Source organism: Helianthus annuus, chromosome 1 (genome assembly GCF_002127325.2).
Source record: "Helianthus annuus cultivar XRQ/B chromosome 1, HanXRQr2.0-SUNRISE, whole genome shotgun sequence".
In the NCBI taxonomy this organism is placed as follows: domain Eukaryota; kingdom Viridiplantae; phylum Streptophyta; class Magnoliopsida; order Asterales; family Asteraceae; genus Helianthus; species Helianthus annuus.
The window spans coordinates 33,965,272-33,990,136 of record NC_035433.2 but is presented as its reverse complement, the minus strand read 5'-3'; the positions used below and the strand labels follow the sequence as shown (position 1 = coordinate 33,990,136).

The 24,865-nt window shown below is 38.5% G+C and overlaps 1 protein-coding gene and 1 long non-coding RNA gene across 2 annotated transcripts; one reads left to right on the top strand and one right to left on the bottom strand.

Moving 5' to 3' along the window:
• The first annotated feature begins 551 nt into the window (after positions 1-551).
• Positions 552-9,482, top strand: LOC110865186 (carboxylesterase SOBER1). Its single transcript, XM_022114409.2, has 6 exons — positions 552-843; positions 7,300-7,352; positions 8,407-8,530; positions 8,651-8,778; positions 8,865-8,972; positions 9,102-9,482. The coding sequence occupies exons 1-6, from the start codon at positions 567-569 to the stop codon at positions 9,189-9,191; spliced, it is 780 nt and encodes a 259-aa protein (XP_021970101.1). The 5' UTR covers positions 552-566; the 3' UTR covers positions 9,192-9,482.
• Positions 9,483-10,997: 1,515 nt separating this feature from the next.
• LOC118492398 lies at positions 10,998-12,460 on the bottom strand. The gene is made up of 3 exons (XR_004893570.1): positions 12,069-12,460; positions 11,778-11,843; positions 10,998-11,247 (listed from the first exon to the last, which is right to left on the bottom strand). It is a non-coding gene; the product is annotated as an uncharacterized LOC118492398 (long non-coding RNA).
• Between the last annotated feature and the right edge of the window lie 12,405 nt (positions 12,461-24,865).

Here is a 24,865-nt window from a genome sequence, read left to right as displayed (position 1 = left end):
CATTTATGGCCCAACAGATGCCCAAAGTGATACCCTACATCGTTAGCAAAATCAACGCAACCTCTAACCCTAATACTTTGGTTGACTCCAAGGTTGACCTTCCTAAATCAACCTTTACCTTCAAATAATTTAACTCGTGTAGCCCGATGCCGTTTACGGGCAAAGATGGGGCTACGAAGATGCTCCAATGGTTTGACTCCATCGAGATCACCTTTCGTCAGAGTGGGTGTCCTGAGCATCTTTGCACCACCAACGCCACCGGCGTATTCCAATCGAAGGCACTCGATTGGTGGACCATCGAACGTAACTCTCGCGGAGACGATGTCGCGTATGCTTTACCTTGGGCTGAGCTTAAACAACTCATGACCAATGAGTTTTGCTTTCCCCACAAGCTCCAACAACTCGTGAATGAGTTTTGGAACATTAAAAATAATTTACCATTTACTCTATTTTATACTCCTGAACATCATAGTAATTTTATACAACCACATGGAACTTTTTTAACATAGACGTGAGATCAACAACTATATAGTTGTACCATACCATGTTATAAAGACCATATCAAAATGAAGCCTTCTTCCATATTACAGTCCGCAATAAAACCAGTCGCCCTACTCGCCCTGACTCTCTCCATCACCATTTTCACAATATTCTTCTCGTCTCCTTCACAGTCAGCTATTGCTTCCTCATCAATGGCGTCTCGAAGCTTCATCCTATGGCTACACGGTCTAGGTGACTCCGGTCCAGCCAATGAGCCCATCAAATCTGTCTTCACTTCCCGCCAGTTAGCCAACACTCGCTGGTCTTTCCCTTCGGCCCCATTTCAACCTGTTACTTGTAATAGTAAGTCCCAATCGTTAATTAACCAACTTATTCCGAGCTGTATGTTTGATTTGTGGTGTTTGGTGATCGATCGTATGTGCGCCGTGCGCGTAATGTGTATTTGCTGGATTTAGGGTTAGGGTTTTGTTGATCTTATTGTAAATTTCAACTTGCACCTCGACGTGATCATGGTATGAATACTTAAGATTAAGGTTATGGACTTTTGGGAGTGTTTGATTTGTCTGAGGCCTTAGCTTTTCCTAAACTTTTGTCTTGAGGTGTAGACGTTTTTAGCGGAGCGGATAGGTACTTTTTAGGGTTGTCTTGCTGTAAAATCCGGCCGATTAATTGGAAATCATGGTTCACTGATTGAATTTCATCTATTCGGACCTATTAATCGTTAGTCGGACCAAATTGGTCCATATTTTTTTTGAGTAAATTACTTTTTGAGTCACTGTGTTTTAGTGGTTTTAACCATTTGAGTTCAAAATCAAAAAGTTTAACGCTCTGAGTCCCTAACCGCTCATTTTATAACGTTTTTAGTCCCTGTGTTTTAATAGCTTTAACCACTTGAGTTCAAAATCAAAGCACAAGTTATAGAAAATTGGACTCAAAGCGTTATAAAATGAACGGATAGGGACTCAGAGCGTTAAACTTTTTGATTTTGGATTCAAGTGGTTAAAACCACTAAAACGTAGGGACTCAAAAAGTAATTTACTCTTTTTTTTGAAGTATTTGAACTTATATTTTTATGTTTGAGTTTGTAAGTACTTGATTGGTTATGTTTAAGACTTTAACATAACAAATCAAGTACTTACAAAGATGGTTTAAAAAGGCTTTCTGAGGCCCGCCTCGAGGCTTACGCCTTGGCTGAGGCTATGAAAAAACGCCTTAAAGGCTTAGCCTCATAGGGGTCAACTGAATCCCAAGCCTCGGTCATTCGAGGCTTTCCGAGGCTTTTTGAGGCGCCGAGGCGGTGAGGCTTAAGCCTCGCTAGACCTTGTCAAAATTGAAAAATTTTAGGTTTTCTGCATAGTTGTTAAAAGCCATTGCCTCTTGCGCCTAGGCCCGATTTCCTAGCGAGGCGAGGCAATTGCGCCTTAAGTCAATGAAATTGCGCTTTAATTCTCCAAATGATGGTTCATGCGCAGGTTCCGACGAGATTCATAGATTCCTCAGAGTTTTTGGCCAAATTCTCTTAAATTCTTGCAAGATGCTAGCTAGATTTCTACTTTTATCTAGCGAAACTACTTTTCTACACTAATAAACTAGCATTTTATAACTTTTGTACTAAATAGACGATATTAAATGTTATATAATAGCTTTAGTTTATTTTATTTGAAGAATAGTATTAATTTTCTATTATATAAAAATATTTTGTGTTTTTTTTTGTTGTACGCTTTTTTTTTTCTCAGGCTCGCGCTTTTTTTGCGCCTTGCGCCTAGGCCCTAGGCGAGGCCTATGCGCCTTGAGTGCGCTTAACGCTTTTAATAACTATGGTTTTCTGGACTTTATGTTAGACCCATTTAGTGTTTATCGGGCTTAATTGGTGGGCCAACCCAATAGTTCACTTAAAAACATCTATTAGGTTAAAAAAACCTAATTGGATGATGAGTGGATAGCCAAACCGAGTGGGAATGAAGATGGCATTGGTGGAGTTGGCGGGTCAAATGAGGAAGAAGGTGAGAGTTCATCATCTAGGAGGAAAAGGAAAAGAGTTATTAATTTGGTTGATGAAGATGACGATCTAAATACACCAGATGAAAACTTTGAGGATGATGATGCGGAGGAAAACGAGTTCTATGATATTTAGATGTCATAACATTACTAATTTAAGTTGTTCGAACTATTTTATACTATTTTATGATGTTTGTTTTATGTTAAACCTTGTTTGTTGAACTATTTTCTATTTATGATGTTTGTTTTGTGTTACTTTGTGATTTTTATGAGAGATATATATTTTTTAATATTTTTAATAATGTTTTGAGGCTTATGCCTCGTGAGGCTAAGGGAAAACGCCTCGATACCCATTTCCGCCTTTTTAAACCTTGCTTACAAACTCAAACATAAAAATATAAGTTCAAATACTTCAAGAAAAATATTATGAACCGATTCGGGATTCGAGGGGGGATCTGCGTTTCCTGTGACTATGGTTTAAGTTCAATTGTTTATGTTTGAATTGTACTATGTGAGCTTTGATGTGTTATATTCATATCTATGTGTGTGTATATATAAGTTTGAAATATTACATTCTGCTCAATCCCTGTTTATCCCAATCAATCGCTAGTCGGTGCCCCACTGGCCAACTAGCGCCTAGTGATTTTTACAACACTAGGTTGGTGTTACTTTTTCTTGTCTTTTGCTCTTTTATTTGTTGCTACTATTGTTTACTAGTGGTAGTTTAATACAATCATTATTAGTATTTTTGTACGCTTGTTGCTCTGATTCCCTTAACTACATTTTATGTTATTTGGATTATTATATTGTACATGTAAAGAAAGGGGGTTTTTGGAGCAGGGGTCGTAGGATAGAGGAAAGGTTTGCCCTTATCCCACCCTCCAGGACCCTATCACTAGCTTTATTATGAGTGGTATTTTATTCGGTACGTTTGTTTGTTATGGTAAATTTAAAATTGGTGGGTTTCATGTGTGATAATGTGGTGAGGGAAGAAGATAGCTTGTTAACTCTTTTGATGATGCTAACAAAAGCTTGGCATGTAGAATTAGAGTGCCAAAGTTAAGATACAAGATGTTTTTGATGTAGGAAGAGTGCTGTGATCCATATCTAGAGTAATTAGACATACAGTTTGTTTGAATTTAGAGGGGTATTGCTTATGGGCTGTAAAATTAGAATGTTATTATGCGGTGGTATCTGAAATTTCACCGAAATTGTATGGTACAACTTACAAGCAACTTTAAGCATTGGCATTGTACAGTGCAAGCATCGAAAATCAAAAACATCTTTTAATTGCAGAACAATTGTGTTGTTTGGTCTTATCATCAGTCTACCGTCATACTGTTGAGTGAGAGATTCACCATTAACATACCCAAATAGGAAGGGTACTATGATACATATTTAGAGTACTTAGACGTGCAAAATGTTTAAATGTTGATGGATACTGCAGATGGGGTCTAAAATTAGCATGCTATCGTTCCACCTAGGTAGTCGAAGGCGCAGAGGGTGAGCCTTGTGTTGGGTTCGTAGGCTTTAGGGTAGCCGGCCCTAATTAGGGTTAGCCGGCCCTAGTTAGGGTTAGCCGGCCCTAGTTATTAGGCCCACTTAGTTAACTTGTTGACCAAGTAGGAAACCCTAATCTTGTTCTATAAATACCTATTATGTAACTGTAATCTGTATCATTCTGAAAACAGTTGTGAGCATCTAATAAAGTAAAACCCTAGTTGCAACCCGTGCACGTAGGTCACCTTGACCGAACCATGTAAATTCTCGTGTTCTTTATTTTCTGCTAGTGTGTGTTTGTTTGTTCCGCTTCCACTCGAGCTTACTCTGATCCGATACCCCTAACAAGTGGTATCAGAGCCAAAGGTTCAGTAAAATACACGGTTCACACGGTTATCGCAGGAGAAGGAGAGAGCTGGATGAGAGATCTTGATCTGCTGTTGCTGCCGTCGCCGCTGACTTGTTTACGGCCCGTACCTATTCTCTGGTTACGGCTTGTAAGGTCTAGGGTTTGCGCCGTAGGGTTTGCTGTTGCAGATCTGGTGGTTTTGGGGTGTTTGGCGATTAGGGTTTCGGTTCTTGAACCCTGGTTATTCGCTGATTTTACGCTCGGGTTTGCAAGAGAAGTCGCTGGTTCGGTTACTTCGGGTTTCTGGTTTATTGAAAGTTGCTCGGGTTTCGGTTGCTTGGTTCCTTGTGGTTTTTTCTGGTTTTTCTCCTTTGCTATGGCTGAAGACGGGAAGTTCCGAATCGAGAAGTTCAACGGTACTGATTTTGCTTGGTGGAGAATGCAAATAGAGGCGTTGCTTGGTGAACGCGATTTGGATGTGGTACGAGAAGAAAAACCTGCTGGAATGGATAAAGCTGCCAAGGCAATTTGGAACTCAAAGGACAAAAAGGCAAGAGGTAAAATTACATTGGCTTTGACGAGGAGCGTTCCATTTAATATCATGAAAGAAACAACTGCTCGTGATATGTTAGAAGCTCTGTCAAATATGTATGAGAAGCCGTCTGCCGGTAATAGGGTGTTCTTGATGAGGGAACTGTTTAATATGAGAATGAACGAAGGCAGTTCAGTTGCTGATCACATTAACAAGGTCAATTCAATTTTGTCCAGATTAGCAACTGTGGGCATGAAGTTGGATGATGACACTCAGGCTGTGGTTTTGATATCTTCCTTACCTGATAGCTGGTCAGGATTTGTGACAACGGTTACTGAAACTGCTGGAATTGGAAATTTGAAGTTTGATCGGGTCCGGGATAGTGTTTTGGGTGAAGACGTTCGCCGGAGGAACTCTAGTGGAGGATCTACTTCTGGTATGCTCAGTGTTAGCAGGGGAAGAGGTAAAAATAGAAGCAGTGGGAGTCGTGGGAAAAGCTTGTCTAAAGCTGGGAAGAATGTGAGGTGCTGGAACTGTGGTGAAAAGGGGCATATTAAAAACGAGTGTCCTGATCCTAAGAAAGAGGATGGTAAGCAGCATGTAAACAGTGTTGTGTCAGATGAATCTGACGGTGACGTACTGGTTTGCTATGAAGAGTCTATAGATTCTTGGGCTATGGATTCTGGTTCTTCGTTTCACGCCATGCACAGCGGGGAGACGATGGTGAATCTGAAAAAAGGAGACTTTGGAAAGGTATGATTAGCTAACGGTCATGCTCTTAATGTTACGGGTATGGGAGATGTCAATCTGAAGACTCCACTGGGCACTACATGGAACTTAAAGAACGTCAGGGTAATTCCAGGTTTAACGAAGAAATTTATTTCTGTTAGTCAACTGGATAAACAGGGACTAGATGTTAAGTTTGGTGGTGGGAAGTGGAAGGTAGTTGATGGAAATCTTGTTGTTGCCTGTGGGAGGAGACGAGGATCGTTGTATCTAGTTGAGATACCTGTTGAGGGAGTAGCCGTCCCTGTACAACATAAAGTCTGGTTCACTGAATCTAGTAAGCGGACGAGGGTTCAATTTGCGAACTTGAATCCTGGTGCTTTGGGGATGTCAGTTGAATGTGGTCAGGGGTCTAAGTTTAAGCCAGTCAGGGGATTTGGTGATAGTGGGAGCATGGGTCGTGTTCCGGGTACAATCACAAAGAACCGTTGGGTTTTGAAGACGAAGATTCCGACTGAAGAAAAAAGCTCTCCTGGAAATAGTTTGCAAAATGTGGAGAGTGGTATTAATTCTCGGTGTATCTCTGGAGCTGGTGGATCGTCCAAGCCGGTTGAGATAGAGAATGGGTCTGATAAGACTGTTGGGTTGGAGCTTGTGGGAGCTTCAACTGGTCTCTCAGTTACTTGATGAGAGGTGTGGTTGCAACTAGGTGGCTTGGATGTGACTGAAGTCTTAGCTTGTTCTTGGAACTGGAGGCTGGGAAGACTTGAACGTAAAGATTATTGAAGTTACTAGTGATGGGTTTCTTGGATGCACTTTGTGGACTATGCAAAGCCTCCGAGTGGGAGATTGTTTGGTTTGTAGGCTTTAGGGTAGCCGGCCCTAATTAGGGTTAGCCGGCCCTAGTTAGGGTTAGCGGGCCCTAGTTATTAGGCCCACTTAGTTAACTTGTTGACCAAGTAGGAAACCCTAATCTTGTTCTATAAATACCTATTATGTAACTGTAATCTGTATCATTCTGAAAACAGTTGTGAGCATCTAATAAAGTAAAACCCTAGTTGCAACCCGTGGACGTAGGTCACCTTGACCGAACCACGTAAATTCTCGTGTTCTTTATTTTCTGCTAGTGTGTGTTTGTTTGTTCCGCTTCCGCTCGATCCTACTATGATCCGATACCCCTAACACCTTGGGCCTAGACGCAATCCGCTTAAAAAGCGAGGGCTTTTTAAGCATGGTGCACTGTCTAAACATGCCATTTTTAGTGGTTTTGGATGTGTTTCGGCCTGATTTAAGGCTGGTTTAGGGCCATTTTTGGATGTTTAAGACCTGTTCCGACGGGTTTTTGCATAATTTGGCCGGAATTTGTGCTTTTGCGCCTTGATGGACGCAACGCAGTATGGCTGCTCTGGGCTGTGCATGGGCGCCTAGTCGAGCGCCTTATGTGCCTGTGACTAATATGCATTCTACAAAATCACAAATTCAGGGAAGTTGTATGGTACAAGCAACCCTAAGCATTGGCATTGTATAGTGCAAGCATGCACAATCATTTTTTTGATGTTTATGATTTCAGAATAAATGTGTTGTTTGGTGTTATCATCGGTGTATACCGTGTTTCACTGTTCTAGTGATTTGCTAACGTTCATCATCGTTTTGGACTTTTCATACTATTATAACATCTTAACCACTGTTGCAGATGGTGCTAAGATGCCTTCATGGTTCGACATTCCTGAGATCCCTATAACAGCTGTAAGTTATTTTCCTTCTGTATTTATCTTGTGTGTGTGTGTGTGTGTGGGGGGGGGGGGGGTTCTGCACTTTTGGGGGCAACCCCATTGTAGATGCTCTAATAACTTTTTCTGTTAGCAATTATGTGTGGAGCTGAGCCACAATAATTTACCCTTGCTGATGCCTATGGCCATTTTTGAAAAACAATAATAATTTAAAGCAGATTGTTTCGTGACTAATGTTGATATGTGATTATACTATTTTTAATAATATTTTGACATGATGGAATATATATGATTAGTATGACTAACGTTGAGCTGATATTCTGTGGTAAAATTAGAAACAACAAAAAGGTAGAAACAGAAATTCCTAAAAAATCTTTGTACTTGATAATGTCCTATGTAGTTAATATCCCGATATAGCAACCGATATATCAGTGATATATCGGTTATCGGTCCCCTGCCGAGATAGCGGTACAAAAGTACCGATAATATCAGCGATATTGTCCGATATTTGACCGATATAGGACCGATATTTGGTCGATAAATCACCGATTTTCTCGATATCAGTATCATTCTTCTTATTTCTACCGTTCATTTTTCTTCTTATTGCTGCTATTAGTGTTTTAAGTCTTAATTGTTAGTTGTTACTGTTAAATGTTAGTGTTTTAAGTCTTCGTGAGTTCTTACTTGTTACAATTGTTGGTGTTAAATTGCTATATATATAAATTTAGCATGATATTAAAATTGCCGATATCTCACCGATATCCCTCCGCGATAACTGATATCTCAAATATCGGTCCTTGACCGATATCCGATATTTTACCGCATTAACTACTTAGAATTGTCCCGTTAGAAATGCGTATTTTTAACTTGGCACATAGATAGTTAAATGAAATTATTTGACTATTTGCTAACTACCCAAAATACCATCCAAATAATGTGGACCAAATCAATCTCAACCGTGTGCCTGTAAGGATAGGCCGATAGGGACAAGTTAGTAATTTAAACCATAATATGTTGCTATATTTGTGGTACGGAAAGACTAAAAGCCGTACAATTGTTAAAATCTCCAGAATTCCCCTGTGGATGAAAGTTCGTTGCTTAAAGCAGTTCAAAGTGTGCATTCAATGATTGACAAGGAGTTGGCTGCTGGAACGGACCCTAAAAATGTGTTTCTTTGTGGATTCAGTCAAGGAGGTCTCTCTCTCTCTCTCTCTCTCACTATATATTTCTCCTCCTCTCTCTCACACACAGAGTGTGTGTATACATCTGTGGTTTGTAAACTAAACAGCACTAACATTATTATGAACATGGCAGGTGCGTTGACTTTGGCTAGTACTCTGCTATATCCAAAAACTCTTGGTGGGGGTGCCGTTTTTAGTGGATGGGTACCTTTTAACTCAACTAGTTCTATAATAGAACAGATCACTGCAGAAGCAAAACGGGTACGTTCTATGATAGTTTCAAACCAATATTATTAGGTAACCGTAACTAGTTTGTGTTTCTAATGAGTGTTTGGTTGTATGTACAGACGCCGATATTGTGGTCTCATGGTACAGCTGACGGAACAGTGTTATTTGAAGCTGGACAGGCGGGCCCACCATTCCTTCAACAATTAGGCATGAACTGTGAATTTAAGGTACTACTCATAACTCACTCTGCCCCATTCGCAATATCATGAGCGTTTCAACTTCTCTTTCGACCTAGTTGAAGGGCATTTTAGGTAATTACATTTGGTTTTTAAACTATGGGTGGCTCCAAAATACAGGCGTATCCGGGTCTTGGTCATTCGATAAACGATCAGGAGCTCAAACACGTGGAGTCATGGATCAGCTCTCGTCTACAAAGTTCATCATGAAGGTTGACTATAGTTGACCTTTTACACGTATGCCTGGAATATTGAAATTGGTTTCTCGTTAGAAGACTTTGATTTATGAGGTCAGTAAGATTGCTTTGGGCATGAGTTCTTTGGATATTGGAAGATATGTATGTAGATGCAATAATATGATAACCGTATTAGATACGAAATTTGTGATTTTTTTGAAAAGTGGCTTATTTGACATGAAAGCGCGTGTATTTTGTTCAACTATAGGAAAAAACATGGTTTGTTATATCATTTAACGAGGTGTTTGTTTTATAGGACTTCAAACTTCTCTTTTTCTACCCTTTATGCATAAGATGCAGGTGAACTTTCTTTTGTTAAATTAATGTTATTTTATCCCGTGGGTTACGTTCCTACCGTACTTGATTTAGAGATCATTGGCACTAGATATACAAATTGATTGGGTTAATTTTAACAATCAATGCTATAGATAATGAAAACTGGAAAGTTGAAGGTCACATGACTTTATAATTGATGTGATTAACAGGAAGCACCTACACTTTTAGGGTACAAAGGGCACTACCCTTGTTGCATCAAACACACTCATTACTTTAAGTACACTATTTGCCCAGACTACCCTATTGCTCTAACCAATCACACACATTCACCTCAATTTCTATAAATTTCATTAACTATAAACAATAAAAAAAAAGTTGCACAAAAATAATACATAAAGTGGTAGCGGCGTAGCTTGTTGCTCGTTTTCCAACTATCTCGATGTAAATTCATACCATTTTATATTAAATATCTCTATTGTAAGTTGATTGAATCTACGAATTCGATTTCACTATATCAGTAAGTCATACATAAAGAAAATATACAAATAAATAACTAAACTACTCTTTGCCGACATTGATATGTATAGAGTTGCTAGATATTCCAGAAGATCATATCAAAGTCAGAAATGTAAATTTGAAAGCACATTATCGTCAATAACCAAATCAATTGGAGAATAGCTTATTTGAAGTCATTGCATCAAGCAAGATCGTCTGGGATTGGGGTTGGCCATGCAGATGGGTTGGACACATTCTCCACACTAGGGTAGTGTTTGGTATGCAGAAATGAGAGATGAAATGGAATGGATGATTACAAGGGAATGAAGAAAAGGGTGTTTGGTTGGTCAATGGAATGGAATCATCCATTCCAAAAGACATTCCATTCCCTCAAAATCATTCCTTCCACCCCCATGTTTTTTTTTCCATTCCATCCCCTCTTGTACCATTCATCAACAACACCACAACCCACCACCTTCGCCACAACCCACCACCACCACCACCTCACCTCGACAGCCACCGTCGCTGCCGCCGCCGTCACCCACTCGCCACCGTTATCACCCACAGTTGCAACCAACCGCCAACGCCACTCGCCGCCGCCGCCCACCACCATCGTCGACGCCACCACCAACCGCTGCTGCCGCCACTAACTGCCACCTCTGCTGCCAGCCGCCACCAACGACCACCTTGCCGCCACCACCACTCGTCGTCACCGCCACTCGCCGCCACCACCACCACCCACCACCGCCGCCAACACCCACCACCGCCACCTATAACCACCCACAATTACTACCACCGACCACCACCACAACTCACCGCTAATTTTATTACTCCGTTTTTCTTGCCTACCGAACAATACAAAATAATAATTCATTCCATTCACACATGGTAACCGAACAAGACATGGAATGGTAATGATCCATTGCATTCCCTCGTCCATTCCATTACCTCGTTCATTCCATTCCTTCGTCAATTCCATTACCCCATACCAAACAGACCCTAGATGTGTACATCAGCATAAAGTGCAAAAGCCCAAATGGTTTCTCCGGTACCAACGACAAACTCCATCCGATTTCTTCGTCAATTCCTTCGTCAATTCCATTACCTATGCTGCATAATTCAGCAACAAATCCAGCCCAAATGGTTTCTCCGGTACCAACGACAAACTCCATCCGATTTCGCTTTAATGAGCGCCTCAGAACCTAACCCGGGCCAAGACCGATGTAACACACTGGTCTCGTTTTTTTTCTCCACAGTCACTGCAACATTAAACACCAAACAATCAAACATTCGTTTAGACATCAATTGAAACAAAACATTCTTGAAAAAAAACTATAACCGATTTAATGAAATCTATCGAAATCAAAGATGGGTACTTGCAATTTGGGTTGAAATCAAAATAAAGAAGGAGATATGGGCAAATCTTGATACGGATCCAAACCAGATAAGAAACCATTAAACATAGGAATCGAAACAATTAAGTGAGAAGCTGTATATGATTTCAATTGATAATTAGAACATTTGACATCATTCATCTATATTTAATTATACTTCCATTTTATAATCAAAATCTATGACTTCAATTCCAACAGTAGAAATAACAACAAACATCCACTAATACCCCAAATTTAGACCAAATTCAACCACCCCTTGAATAAAAAACCAAATCTCAGAAAACCAAATTAATCAAGAAAAACCAATAACTCATTTGAAACCCATGAAATCAAAATCTAACAAAATTTAAATATTTAGAAATCAAATACCGAGAAACACGAAAGGCGATTGATACCTCGATGATATTAACCAGAATCTGAGACTTGAATCGGAGATTTGGATGATTTGAGAAACTAAAACCCTGAAACAATTTCACCAAAATAATCCAGAAAAATCAAGAATCTTCTCAAGATTAAGAAGAAAAAGTAAAATTATCCCTGATTAATTTTGTGATTAAGAAGAAAAAGTAAAATTATCCCTAATTTTTATGATTATTCACTGCATCTTCTTCCAGAAGTCATCGTAGTCCAAGCCAAAACCAAGTTTCAAAATAATGATCAAGGTGGAACAACGTTTAAAACCTTACCTGTAATCAATACTTCTCAACGATGGCGATGTTGGTTATGAGCTTCGACGGGCTTGTAACTTCGACGTGTATCCGCTATTCAGCGGCGGAGGTGATGGCACCCTCTTAGGGTTTCGGTGTCTGGTTATGAGCCCCCAATCATCCACCTACGAATCCAGTAAAAAAGAAACTTAAAAAAAACCCTAAATCATAATCATGTAAGAAACCTCTGAAACAACCAAAAGTTTTAGGGTTTCTCAGCTGAAAGGAAAAGGGAAATAAGGTGCAGGAGAAAAAATGAATTTGAATTTTGAATGAGATAAGTTGTTTTGGAAAACTGAAAAGGCATAGATGTTTGTGGTTTGAACCAGATAAGCTGGTTTGGGGAGAAAGAGAAGGGTTTAATTAAAAAAAAAAAGAAAAATATGAGAAATTGACACATAGGATGAAATGAAAGGGGGGCTTGATATGCTTACACGTGTCCATATAAACTTTTGCTTTATTATAGTAGAAGATATACTTATTCAAATGTATCTATGTTATAATACGACATGTAACAAAAAAAATACGTCAAGACGTATAGATACAATACGACACGTAAGAGTACAAGTGAATTCAAAACAAAATGACACGTAATCATAGAAAATGATACCACACGTAACCGAACGTCACCGATATGGCACACATGGAGAATATACTTCATAAAACAACACGTAATGACAAAATACGACCCATATACGCATCGAAAAGGCAAAACCTAAAATTATGAAATTTTGATTTTACCCCTATACGCATCGTATAGGTCATAACTGGGCCGTATAGTACCCTTATACGACTCGTATAGACCTCTATGATCCGTATAGGTCTATACGATGCGTATTAGTTTACTATATGACGAAGTTTTTGCATATACGATTGTATAGAGGTGAAGTCAAAAATTTATATTTTGGGTTGTTGCCGTTTCGATGCGTATAGGTGTCGTATTTTGATGTATTTTGTCATTATGAGTCATTTTATGAAGTATACCTTCTATACGTGTTGTTCCGTTACATTCGGTTCCATGTGGTATTGTATTCTATGATTACATGTAATTTTGTTTGGAATCCACTTGTACTCTAACGTGTCGTATTAGGGTGTAGATTGTATATACGTGTCGTGTTATCACGTATTATGGCGTGTTATGTCTCTAGTTGTCGTATTGTTTTGTATTATGGTGTATTATGTCTGTACAGTGTCGTATTTTAGCGTATATTACTGGTTACTTGACGTATTGTATCCATTAAACAAACAAATCTCATCTAATACGACCCGTATAGACCTATACGACCCGTATATGTCGAGTCAACTAGACAAAATCTGACACATAGTCTTTATTGGAAATTGAAAAAGCTTGTGAGTTCAGGATTGGGTGGGTTTAGACGGAAGTTTGGATAGAAAAAAGCTAATTCGGTAAAAGTCTCGTAAGAATAGTCATAAGAAGAAAACTTCCATTAATACCGAAAGAACATACATTGTGACCAATTAAAGAGAGCATCAACAATCTCTCCAGCCAAACTCCCAAAACTTAATAACTAACGAACACACGACACTATATATACATGTGAGATTGGGACGGACGAGTGTTTCCGTGCGGATGTAGTTACATCCGCACAAATGAGTTACATCCGTACGAATGAATTACATCCTTACGAAATTACATCCGCACGAATGAGTTACATCCGTACGAAAGTATTACATCCGTACGAACCTCTCTCGTCCTCTCGAAAGTCATGTGTTTGTATCTCAACAATACAATATTCAACTCACGCTCTGTCTAGCCTATTCGCACAGTGGCAGACATATATAATATGCACTAACAAATTCCCCCTTGGTCGTCAATGTCGAATCTTGATCTTTGAATATGAGAGCCGTGTTTGAATATTTGCAACTTCAATCAAGCATTTGATATCTTCAGATAATTCCCCCTTGATTGATGATTCGGGCTTGCGTTCCCCCTGAAATGAATCTTCAGGTCTTTGTTTGCACGGTTCCTGACCTCTTCTGATTTGCTATACCGTAATCTTCACGAATAATCACCAACTTGAATAACACAATGTAACTTCTCCGTTTCGACTTTAACCACATCCACGTTCGGTTTTAGCGTATTCCCCTGCTAGTTCCTCTGATATTCAAAAACCCAACCGGCAATTGATAGAAACTTCGAATCACCACACTAGTAAACTTTAAGTTTATGAATACTCACGAGAATCTAAAATCCCATTTTCCGTAATCATCTTTAATCACACTCCTGAATGATTGATCAGTGTAAACGGTAATCTCCACAATCAGCAAATGTTCATCAGATAACAAATCATCTGGTAACACATTCAAATCTCAGAAACTTTCTTCCAAGATCAGATTCACATTCTTCCTCTTCAGTCACGATAACAAATGTATAGTCTTCTCCGTTAGTTCCGGCAGCAACTTAATCAACAAACATCATCATTCCCCGACGGTTAGTCAGAAAAACAATTCCTTTGCTTGAAGATTAACCATTCTGACAGTTTAGACTATCACATAATTATCAGTTCCGAGATATCTTTTAAGTATCAACAATACTAATGCATCTCCCGATGCTAATCCTGCTAACCGGCTTGTACGAAGACTCGGGACTCGAACCCTAAAACATCATCTGTAGAATCTGAACTTCCTATGATCATGAACTAATGAAACCAGATCCTATGCATCCCCGGGCAATCTGAATTCGGAACCACCCGGATACTGTTGCACATCTGAATTTCAAAAATGGCAGAATTTCAATATATTCTGATGAAAATTTTATTCCCCTTCACTTTTGCAAATTCTGACCTCTCTAAACTCATTACTGAATTTCCCCCTCAAAATAGGCAAATTCAGGTTTCTTGCGGATTTAACAATTTGGCCCGTTAATAGTCACTTCACTAGATGATAACCTTATGAATAGGTCTCCGTGACTACCCCACTCTCTATCAATATGGTCTGTGAATTCATCAAACAATCTCTTTCGAGCGTGAGAGTCCTCGAGCAAATGACTCTTCGCGAGGATAACTCCTTCGAGAGGACGAGCCCTTTGTGAGGACGAGCCCTTCGTGAGGACGTAACATGTTCGTGCGAATGTGCTACATCCGCGCGCATGTGCTACATCTGCGCGAATGTGTTACATCCGTGCGAATGTGCTACATCCGTACGAAACTGACTCATCTGTGCGAAACTGAGTTTTCACATTTTTCGATCTAAAATCTTTATTTCTTCGAATGTGATGATGATTCTTCATTTCTAAACAATCCTATGGTCTCAATTTTACTTTTTGTTCGTGAATTGACCATTTATTTGATGATTTACGTCTAAGACCCATAAAAATCCATAATTCATGAGCGTAGGTGATTCAATCAACTGTTAGATCGATTGAATCGGTGTCGTAGCTCTTATACCAATTGTGAGTTCAGGATCGAGCGGGTTTAGACGGAGGTTTGGATAGAATAAAGCTAATTCGATAGAAGTCTCGTAAGAATAGTCATAAGAAGAAAGCCTCCATTAATACCGAAAGAGCATACATTGTTGACCGACTGGAGAGAGCATCAGCAATCTCTCTAGCCAAACTCCCAAAACTTAACAACTAACGAACACACGACACTATATATACATTTGAGATTGGGACGAGTACTTCCGTGCGGATGTGCTTGTCCGTGCAGATGTAGTTACATCCGCATGAATGAATTACATCCTTACGAAATTACATCCGCACGAATGAGTTACATCCGTACGAAAGTGTTACATCCATACTGAGTTACATCCGTACGGACCTCTCTCGTCCTCTCTAAAGTCATGTGTCCGTATCTCAACAATACAATATTCAACACACGCTCTATCTAGCCTATTCGCACGGTGGAGGACATACATAATATGCACTAACAAAGCTAGATGGCCCGTATAGGCCAATACGACCTGTATTGAGGGTGTCGATTTAAGGATTTAGGGTGTGTCAATAATACGCCCTTTGTCTTTATATCTTTCTACTATGGAATTCTAATATTTTTAAGGATAAAATGGTAAAGGTTTATCTGTTTTTTCACTTTCTACTTACATATACTCGCCTACGGAAACACTTACGACATCAACGACGAGTATTTGAAGATGGGGGAGAAAACAACACGCGATGGCGTGCAACATTTCTGCTTAGGTATTTTATACTCACTTTTATATTTTTAATTTTATTTTAAAGTACAATACAAATAAAATACGGTTACATAAAATTTTTAATTTTTAGGTATATGCCAGCTATATGGAAAACGTTACTTGAGAAATCTGACTTGGACGACCTTCAACAAATATACGAGGTGCATTTAGAAAAAAACATGGAATACCCGACATGATTGGTAGTTTGGACTGTCGTCAATGGCGTTGGTTGTCACACCCCGATTCCTGTGGGTCCGGATGGGTAGGGTTTAAGCGTTACGATTGGATAACAATATCACAATTTAAAAATGTAGCGGAAATATTGGAGTAAAAATATTCATTCAATAAAAGTCTTGAATAAAAACAAAAATTTATACAAGTGTTCAAGTACAAGCCCACAGGCGGGATCTAATAAAAAGAGCTTTAGACATCATAGGCCTTAAGCTAGGAGTTGCAAATTCCATAGCCTTTATCTTAGCCGACCCGGGTTCCCAGCCTAACATCAAGGTTCTGTACCTGCAGTTCAATCTTTTGAAAATACGCCAGCTTTCGCCGGTAAATACAACTAACTGACTAATTTCGAAAATAGTTTTTCAAAAAGAATTTTATAGATAGAGAAAACTCGTAGGTAATCATTTAATATTTATTGAGATTTTATCTTGTCAATAGATTTACATACTTGTCATACAATGGGAACCAGAGCCGGTCATTTTCAATGCTATAATGATTAAGGGTACACACCAAAGTTGAATAAATGTGTTTTACAGTCGGTATGCCTAACCTTGCACGTTATTCCGTATGGCCATAATAGTTCATGAGTCGGGACGCCCGGACACGGTACCATTAACCCCCAATTGTTTCAGTTATCAAGTAAAACGAATTAAACCTAGTTCTTATATTTATAAGCAATCACAGGGCTCATTTATATAATTCTCGCTCCAAGTGGCGTATTCGCCATACCCCAAGTTTTAAAACAAAATAAGTTAAGAGTATTTACCTTTTTGCTAGCTTCCAACAGATAACGATTTTAATATAGCAAAAGTCGTAAGTCAAAGTATTAGTAACCCAAGTCTGAATATCTGAGGGGTTTTATAGTCCGGAATGAACAGAATTAGTTATTTGTTAGAATGTATACGGGTCATAGGTTAGTTCCTTAGACATGACCCGTTACTTAAGAATAGGATCGGTTTCGCTTGATTAAGCGTAGACTGGATAGAATGTGGTTTATACCTATCCGAGTGCAAGGACTCGTTGGATAAAGGTTTATTAGACCAACATTCTGTTTTTTGAAAGGTTTTGACTCGTTATGCCCAGTTTATGCGAACTAGGTTCGCATAGCTAGTTATGTGCGTAAAGACGGGTTCGGAAGGTCGGATAGGTCTATGACAAGTCCAAGTATTAAAAACATATTTTTTAGGTGATGTATTTTCTGTTCCAAAATCAGATTGTAGCTTGGTTTAGATTAAAACCATTTAATTAGCTATTATGATCACATAAGGGCATTGTGGTCATTTTTAACAATATTATCAATACTTGTCAGTTAACCTATCAAACGGAATGACCATGTGGTATAACTTCAGAGAGTTGTACTCAACAATAATATGGTCTCAAAACAAGTTTAAAACAGGTCTTAACGTTGACCAAATGGGTCAGAATCAAAAGTCAAAGCAGAAGTGAAACTGTTTGACTTTTGACATAGAATGAGGTTCTAAACTGAATTAAACGAGTTAAGCAAGCTAATATAAGTTTATATAAGTTGTATAAATTGTGTATGTATCAAAATAACTGAGTTATAGGTTAGAGAAAAATGCTCGGATAGTCCCTGTGGTTTGCCCATTTTTCACCTTTAGTCCCTAACTTTCTAAAATTACACCTATAGTCCCCAAGTTTTTGAATTTCATTCCCGGATAGTCCCTGGCATGGATGAGGGTTAGTTTTTGATGTTAGGTGCGTGTGAAATGACAAAAATACCCTTACTGTCAAATTAATAACTAAAAATTACAATTTATGTGGGACCCACACCTACACTACCACTTCATCTTCCCCACTCCACACCACCATCACCATCTCCACCTTCAAACACCACCACCACCATCTACCCCCTCTCATTGTATTCATCTAATTTCACTAGTTCTTGCAGGTAAACACCATATCCTTCTATATTATTATTGGCATACTAAATAAAAATATTTAGGGTTTAAATTAAAACCTGAATAGAAAAATAAGCAATATTACCTGGCCAAAAGTAGAAATTGAGAGCATCCAAAACAAACAAATACTGGACAGTTAAAGGACCATTAGAGCATTCACATCCAGCTCCCTAAAAATATACATACATTCCACTAAAAAACAACTCCTATATCAATATATTTCCACGAAAAACAAATACTGTTTCTCTTTCCTTTTCCATTAAATAATATTTTTATACCTTTATCATTACATTTTTCTCTCTCCTTCACTCACAACCACTTTCAATATATATTAAAAAATTATAGTGGGTGAACAGTGTCCCCCCAAATATACAGATGAACAGTAACATTTTCTCGTCCTCCACTCACAACCACTTTTTATACTCTTTATATTTTAAAAACCGCACACACAAATTTTGATTCCCAGAATGTGAATGCTCTTATCAAAGTAACGAATCCCTTCGTAATTCCATTCCACTTCCAAATAATAATAATAAAAAAGTCAGCTTAAAATTATGTGAGTTTGCCACAGAGATGAATACGGTGAGGGGGTAGATGATGGTGGTGGTTGAAGGTGGAGACGGTGGTGGTGGTGGTGGTGGTGGTGTGGAGTGGGGAAGATGAAGTGGATAGGGTGGGTGGTGGGTCCCACATAAATTGTATTTTTTTAGTTATTAATTTGACAGTAAGGGTATTTTTGTCATTTCACACGCACCTAACACCAAAAACCAATCCTCATCCACGCCAGGGACTATCCCGGAACGAAATTCAAAAACTTGAGGACTATATGTGTAATTTTAGAAAGTTAGGGACTAAAGGTGAAAAATGGGCAAACCACAGGGACTATCCGAGCATTTTTCTCTATAGGTTATAAAAACTATTTATATCATTTATGAAGTTTTAAGGAAAGTTTGACTTTTATATAGCATGCTTGATTCATTAATTCAACTAGTAAACGTGATGATCCGAGGGCATGATCACAGAGGGATCATACCATCGTTATTATGATCACGTAGGAAAGTTCGGATTGAACTTGGACTTGACCAATTCGGTCAGAAGCTAAAGTCGAATCAAGAAAGTAAACTGTTTGACTTTAACCAAAAAAAATATGAAAGAGCTAGTAGGAACACTTACTTGGAAATATTAGAGCAAAATACAAATAAGAGTGGGAGTCCTCTTGTCCATTGGAGAGCTCCAAGAAATGTTTTAGAATAGAAGTGATGGTGTGAAGATGACGGAAGAAGAAGGTTGCTATTTATAGCCGAGGGAGGTGAATGCGAGTGTGCCAAGTGTTTCCAAAGATCCCTAGCAGGTGCCAAGGGTCTTGGGACGTGGAAGAAAGGCAGGAGAGGTGGCAAGAGGTGCCATAATGTGGTAGAACAGCAACAACAACAGCAGCCAGCTGTTTTCTAGTGTCTGCAGATCCCTTACAGACCGTAAGCCTCAAGCCTTACGGTCCGTAAGGACCTAAGGCGGTGTATTGCCTTGTTTAGCACACATGCTTGTGGACTGTAAGCCATAGTACCTAGCGGTCCGTAAGACCTCCTAGCGCACAACATTTTAAATGCCTTACGGTCCATAAGCCATTGTGCTTTACAGTCCGAAAGGACTTCCAGAATGAAAATTTTGCACATTTGACCCCTTGGGTCAACCAGTTATCGATATATGCAATATTAGTCCCTATCCTTCCTCACAGTGGGGATTAATTGGATATCTGGGACGCGTTTCAGCTAACGCAAAATAATAGTCCCTCTCCTTCCTAAAATTAGTATCAGTCGGAGTTATGGGATACGTTTCAGTGAACGTACAATGTGGGTCCTTCCTCCTTTCACATAGTCGGGATTAGTTGGAGAATTGGACACGTGTCGTCACGTAATTGGATGAAAATTTTCGGGGTGTTACATTGGTATAATTGTCCAACCGCATGGCGATGTCAACATAGACGCTGTGACTAGAAAGGACCAACGTTGGTTTACAAGCGGTTGCGTCATACGACCTTTAGGTTTGGTTGGCTTTCTTTGGTGTAGCCGAGTGTATGTGTTTGACCGTGTGCGACCCTAAATAGTCAGTATAAGGCAGTTCATCTTCATATACAAAGGCGGAATCAAAGTAAATGAAGTCACACAGCTTTATCCTCTTAATTTCCTTTTCTATTAACACTTTCTGAGTCGTTTACAGGAATTCTGAAAAAAATCCGGCAGCACCTCGAGTCTAATTCCGCTCCAAAGTTACAGAATGAAATCACACACTAGCTATTTATAGTTGAGCTGATTCCGCTCGAAACGGTTCGAGCAGAACCCCATGTGATCATTAGGAGCGGAATCACCAGATACAGTTGGAGCGAAATCACCTATGTCCGCTTGGAGCGGAATCACAACCTTAACATTTTGGAGCGGAATCACCTAAATATACATCAGGAGTGGAATTAACATGAATTCTGATTTCGCTTCAAATGACATGAATGTCATTTGGAGCGGAATCACACTCTAAAACTCTAAACTTGATTTCCGTGCTCCAATCTAATCTATCTAGACCTAAGACTCGATTAAGACACAGTTAACAGACATTCCGTGCACCAACAGACTCCCCCTTGGATGTTGATGAAGTCTTCGGCGTCGAGTCTTCAGTCTTGGTCTCTTCTCCAACTCTGTCTTCTCATTATAAACAACTCTTTCTTCACAGGTTCAGGAACTCAACCTAGCTTTATCTACAATCTCCCCTTTGACTGTTGATCCAGAACTCTAGACTCCCCCTTTCACAGACTCCCCCTTGGATATTGCCGTAGTCAATCTCGTAGCGTCTTGTCTTTTCTCTTTCACGAACAGAATCCCCGTGGATCTGTCTTCGAGCTTCCGTTGCTCCCCTTCTTCTTAGACTCTTTTTCCTTCAGGCTCCCCCTTTCGTTAAGCTTCCGTGCTTTTAGGATCGACGCCTGGCTTTCCGTATACAAGCTCCTCCAAAATAGTTATCTGGCTTTTAGAATCCACGCTTCCTCTTGCGTTGAGCTCGTCTTCAGACTCCCCCTTAGACTCAGCTGTCGGGATCGTAGTCTGGCTTTCACAGGTTCATAAGTTCAGGATCAATTCCTGGCTCTATTCTGCATCTGCTCAGGATTTGAAACCTGGTTAACCTGCACATCCTCTACCTCAACATAAGTTTCGCAAATTTATAACACTAAGATTTAAGAAACTTACTGGTAGAAATCATTCATTCATCAATCTGTATAGTTACATCAAGTTCAAATGAATGACCTTGATTAACTAACCACACAATCTTTCAAAACATTTGTATATAACATTTAAAGTTTTCAACATATTCTCCCAATCCAATTCATCATGTTTAGCACTTAGAATTTTGAATATCAGCTCTTCATCATCAGTTGTCGAAAATCTTTTTGTATTTTTCAAAATTTAAACTAAAACACAATATTTTTGGATTTTTGATTTTAATAGAAATGCAGTAAAGAAATATATACAGATAATATTTTTGTGAGTTTGTGTAAGAGGATCATATCAGTTCATGAGACAAATCACTAGCACCGTTAAGCTTTAATCATTTTAAGTTCTAAACGATTCACATAGATTGACGATATAGTTGTCCTCTTAAACTCAATCTAAAAACTTTCGAAATACTTACCGATACGTTAAGGTATATTAATTTTGCACTAAATTCTTATGGACCCCACGATCTCAGCATATCCCCTCATCATGCAATACACTGACTCAAGTAATGCCTTTAAACTTTTATCAACTGTGATATGTGCGAAAACAAAGCAGAATGTTTAAACATTAACAATCAGGTCGATACTTCCGTATACGCAGAGAAAGTCCAATGTTTAAACAAAATAAGAAAATAAAACAAGTTGAAATTGTTTAGGCTTTAACCACCAGGTCGATACTTCCGTATACGCAGATGTGATCCAAAGTTTAAACGAAACACCAAAGAAAATAAAGCAGAACGTTTAGGCAATAACATCCAGGTCGATACTCATGTATACGCAGAGGATGTCCAATGCTTAAACAAAATAAAGAAATAAAACAAGTTTAAATCTTTGCAAAATAAAATGCACAATCACAACGACATTTAAGCAAGTTGTGAAAGTTCACAAACTTAACCAGTTTTTATGCTTTTTGGCATTCAGCGATTACTGAGTAGGTACACAATCACGAAGGACAAAACTAAGTACTATGCTTTCAACCATGTTTCCCACTAGAACTAGGCTTTTTCATTTAGTTTGTATCGTTCTCGCAAATCTACTAGTCTAGCTGAGCCTATCGTCACATCTTTAGTGAGACCGTTTATCACATTTGACATTACATTTCTTTAGCATGCTGTGATAGTCCACTGATATACAATCATTTCCTCTTTTCACAACAAAACTCATTTTTGATTTTTCAATGTTTTTGGCTTTTTCAAATTTTCTAATTTTTTTTAAAATTTTTCTCCCCCTAAAATCAAAATATGTTTCAATTTTGATTTTCTGGGAAAATTTGAAAACAAACTGTACAAGAAACGTGACAAACTGATATCAAATCGCTTCAATTCGCCATTCACTTGGCATAAACAATCAGAACTCCCCCTGACAACAAACTATTTTCCCATTATGATTTCAAAACACTTAAGCTTGTTTTAATCAAAATGGTTTTTCTGGAAAATTAGTTTTGTTTGTCTTTTCACAAATTCGGGGTTCTTTCATCACATTGTTTTCCTTTAATCACTTGTCGGAAAGATAAATCAAGTACAACTTAATGTCCTTGATTAGTCTTTTGTAATTCGAAATATCACAGTTACCAACCTGTGAATTTCTCAAGAAAGATGCCGATTCCTGTTCCACACTTACCAACCTGGGAACTCCGGCAAGTCAGGTTTTTCATTTGAAAAGATCTACCCAAGCCTGACCATTCTTGGGTTTGACAGTTTTTACCTCAATTTTTGGCTCTTCTGACTTTGTTGAGTCAGTTTCATTTCCAGATTGTGGCTCTTTTGACTGTGACAAGTCAGAATCATTGCCAACATGTGGCTCCTTTGTTTTCAAAGAAACAGATTCATCGCCAACCTTCATTGGTACCCAATTCTTACTTGATCTAGGTTTTCCAAACTTATTAACCAGTGAAATGAATAATGTTTCACGGTCTGTTTTATACTCGAAAACCTTGATAATGATTTTGTCTGAAAAATTAACTTTCTTTGATTGTTTATCATTTTGCTTAGTTAATTTTTCATTCTTTATCTTCTCTTTTTCTTTCCCTTTTGTCCTCAGATTTGCATCTGATGAATTCGTTTTGCTTGCCTTTTCAGTTGAGGAAAGCAATTCATCAGAACTTTTTCTCGGATTACCAGTTGTATCCGAGGACAAAATCCTTTCCAGATACTCTCTTGCCTTTTTCCTTTTCTTCCTCAGTTTGTCTTTCTGCCCTTGTGAAAGCTTCACTTTCTGTTCGTGAACTTTAGGTTCTTGAACTTTCTGTGCTTTGGGCTTGACATTGACTGGTTTCTTTGCCAATTTCTGAGAATCAGCCCTCGGTCTTCCCTTTGATCTCATTGGGCAATCTCTTGCAATATGGCCTCTGATTTGGCATTCATAACACCTTGTCGTTTCAAATCTCTGACTTTGGTAGTTAACAACAATGTGTCCTTGATAGCCACAAGTGTAACACACTCTGTTATCATACCTTTCACCACTTTCATACCACACACTTAGATCATAGCATTGAGTTGCCTTGTGGTAATCATATCCTTTCTTGTTTCCTTGATTTAGCATTTGAGAACTGTGGTCAAACCTGCACCACTGATTACCAACTATTTGTGAGTTTTGATTTTTAAATTTTTGTGGTTTTTCATAATGATTGGATGACTGAACTGATGAGCTTTTATTTTCATTTTTAAAATTTTTAAAATTTTTAACTTTTTGTTTCTGTTCTACACTCTTCTTAACATGTTTTGCTTTGAGCATTCACCTATTTCAGTAGAATGTAAAACAGTATTTTTGAATTTTTCTTTTAATTCTAAAAATATTTTTCTTTTCTCATTTTCATCATCAGTTTTATCATCACAATCCTCAATTTTGACTTTGTCAAAATTTGTGACACTGTCACTTATTGGAACAGAATTGATAGGTTTTAGACATACAAGATCTGGTAATGATGATGAAATCACAAAGCCTTTCAATTTCTTTTCAAGTTCCTCAATTTTGTTCCTTGAATTCTCAGCTTCTTTTTCAAGCTGAGAGATTTTCTCAAGATGAGAATTGATTGCCTTTTCATTCACAATTTTGTTCTCTTCAAGAACAGATTTTTCATTTTCAAAAGCTCTTATCTGATCTTGAAATTCTGTTTCTTTTTCTTTTAAAACTTTATTTTCTAATTTTATCCAAGAAACATTTTCATTTTCAATTTTAATTTCTTCAAAATCTTTTTCCAATTTCAGTTTTTCATT

Bases quoted from the DNA above. Each gene is read 5' to 3' on its own strand.
- LOC110865186 (XM_022114409.2), top strand. From the start codon at position 567: ATGAAGCCTTCTTCCATATTACAGTCCGCAATAAAACCAGTCGCCCTA. The intron at 7,353-8,406 runs GTAAGTTATTTT...TAAAATCTCCAG, and splicing joins CTGAGATCCCTATAACAGCT to AATTCCCCTGTGGATGAAAG. The intron at 8,779-8,864 runs GTACGTTCTATG...TTGTATGTACAG, and splicing joins TCACTGCAGAAGCAAAACGG to ACGCCGATATTGTGGTCTCA.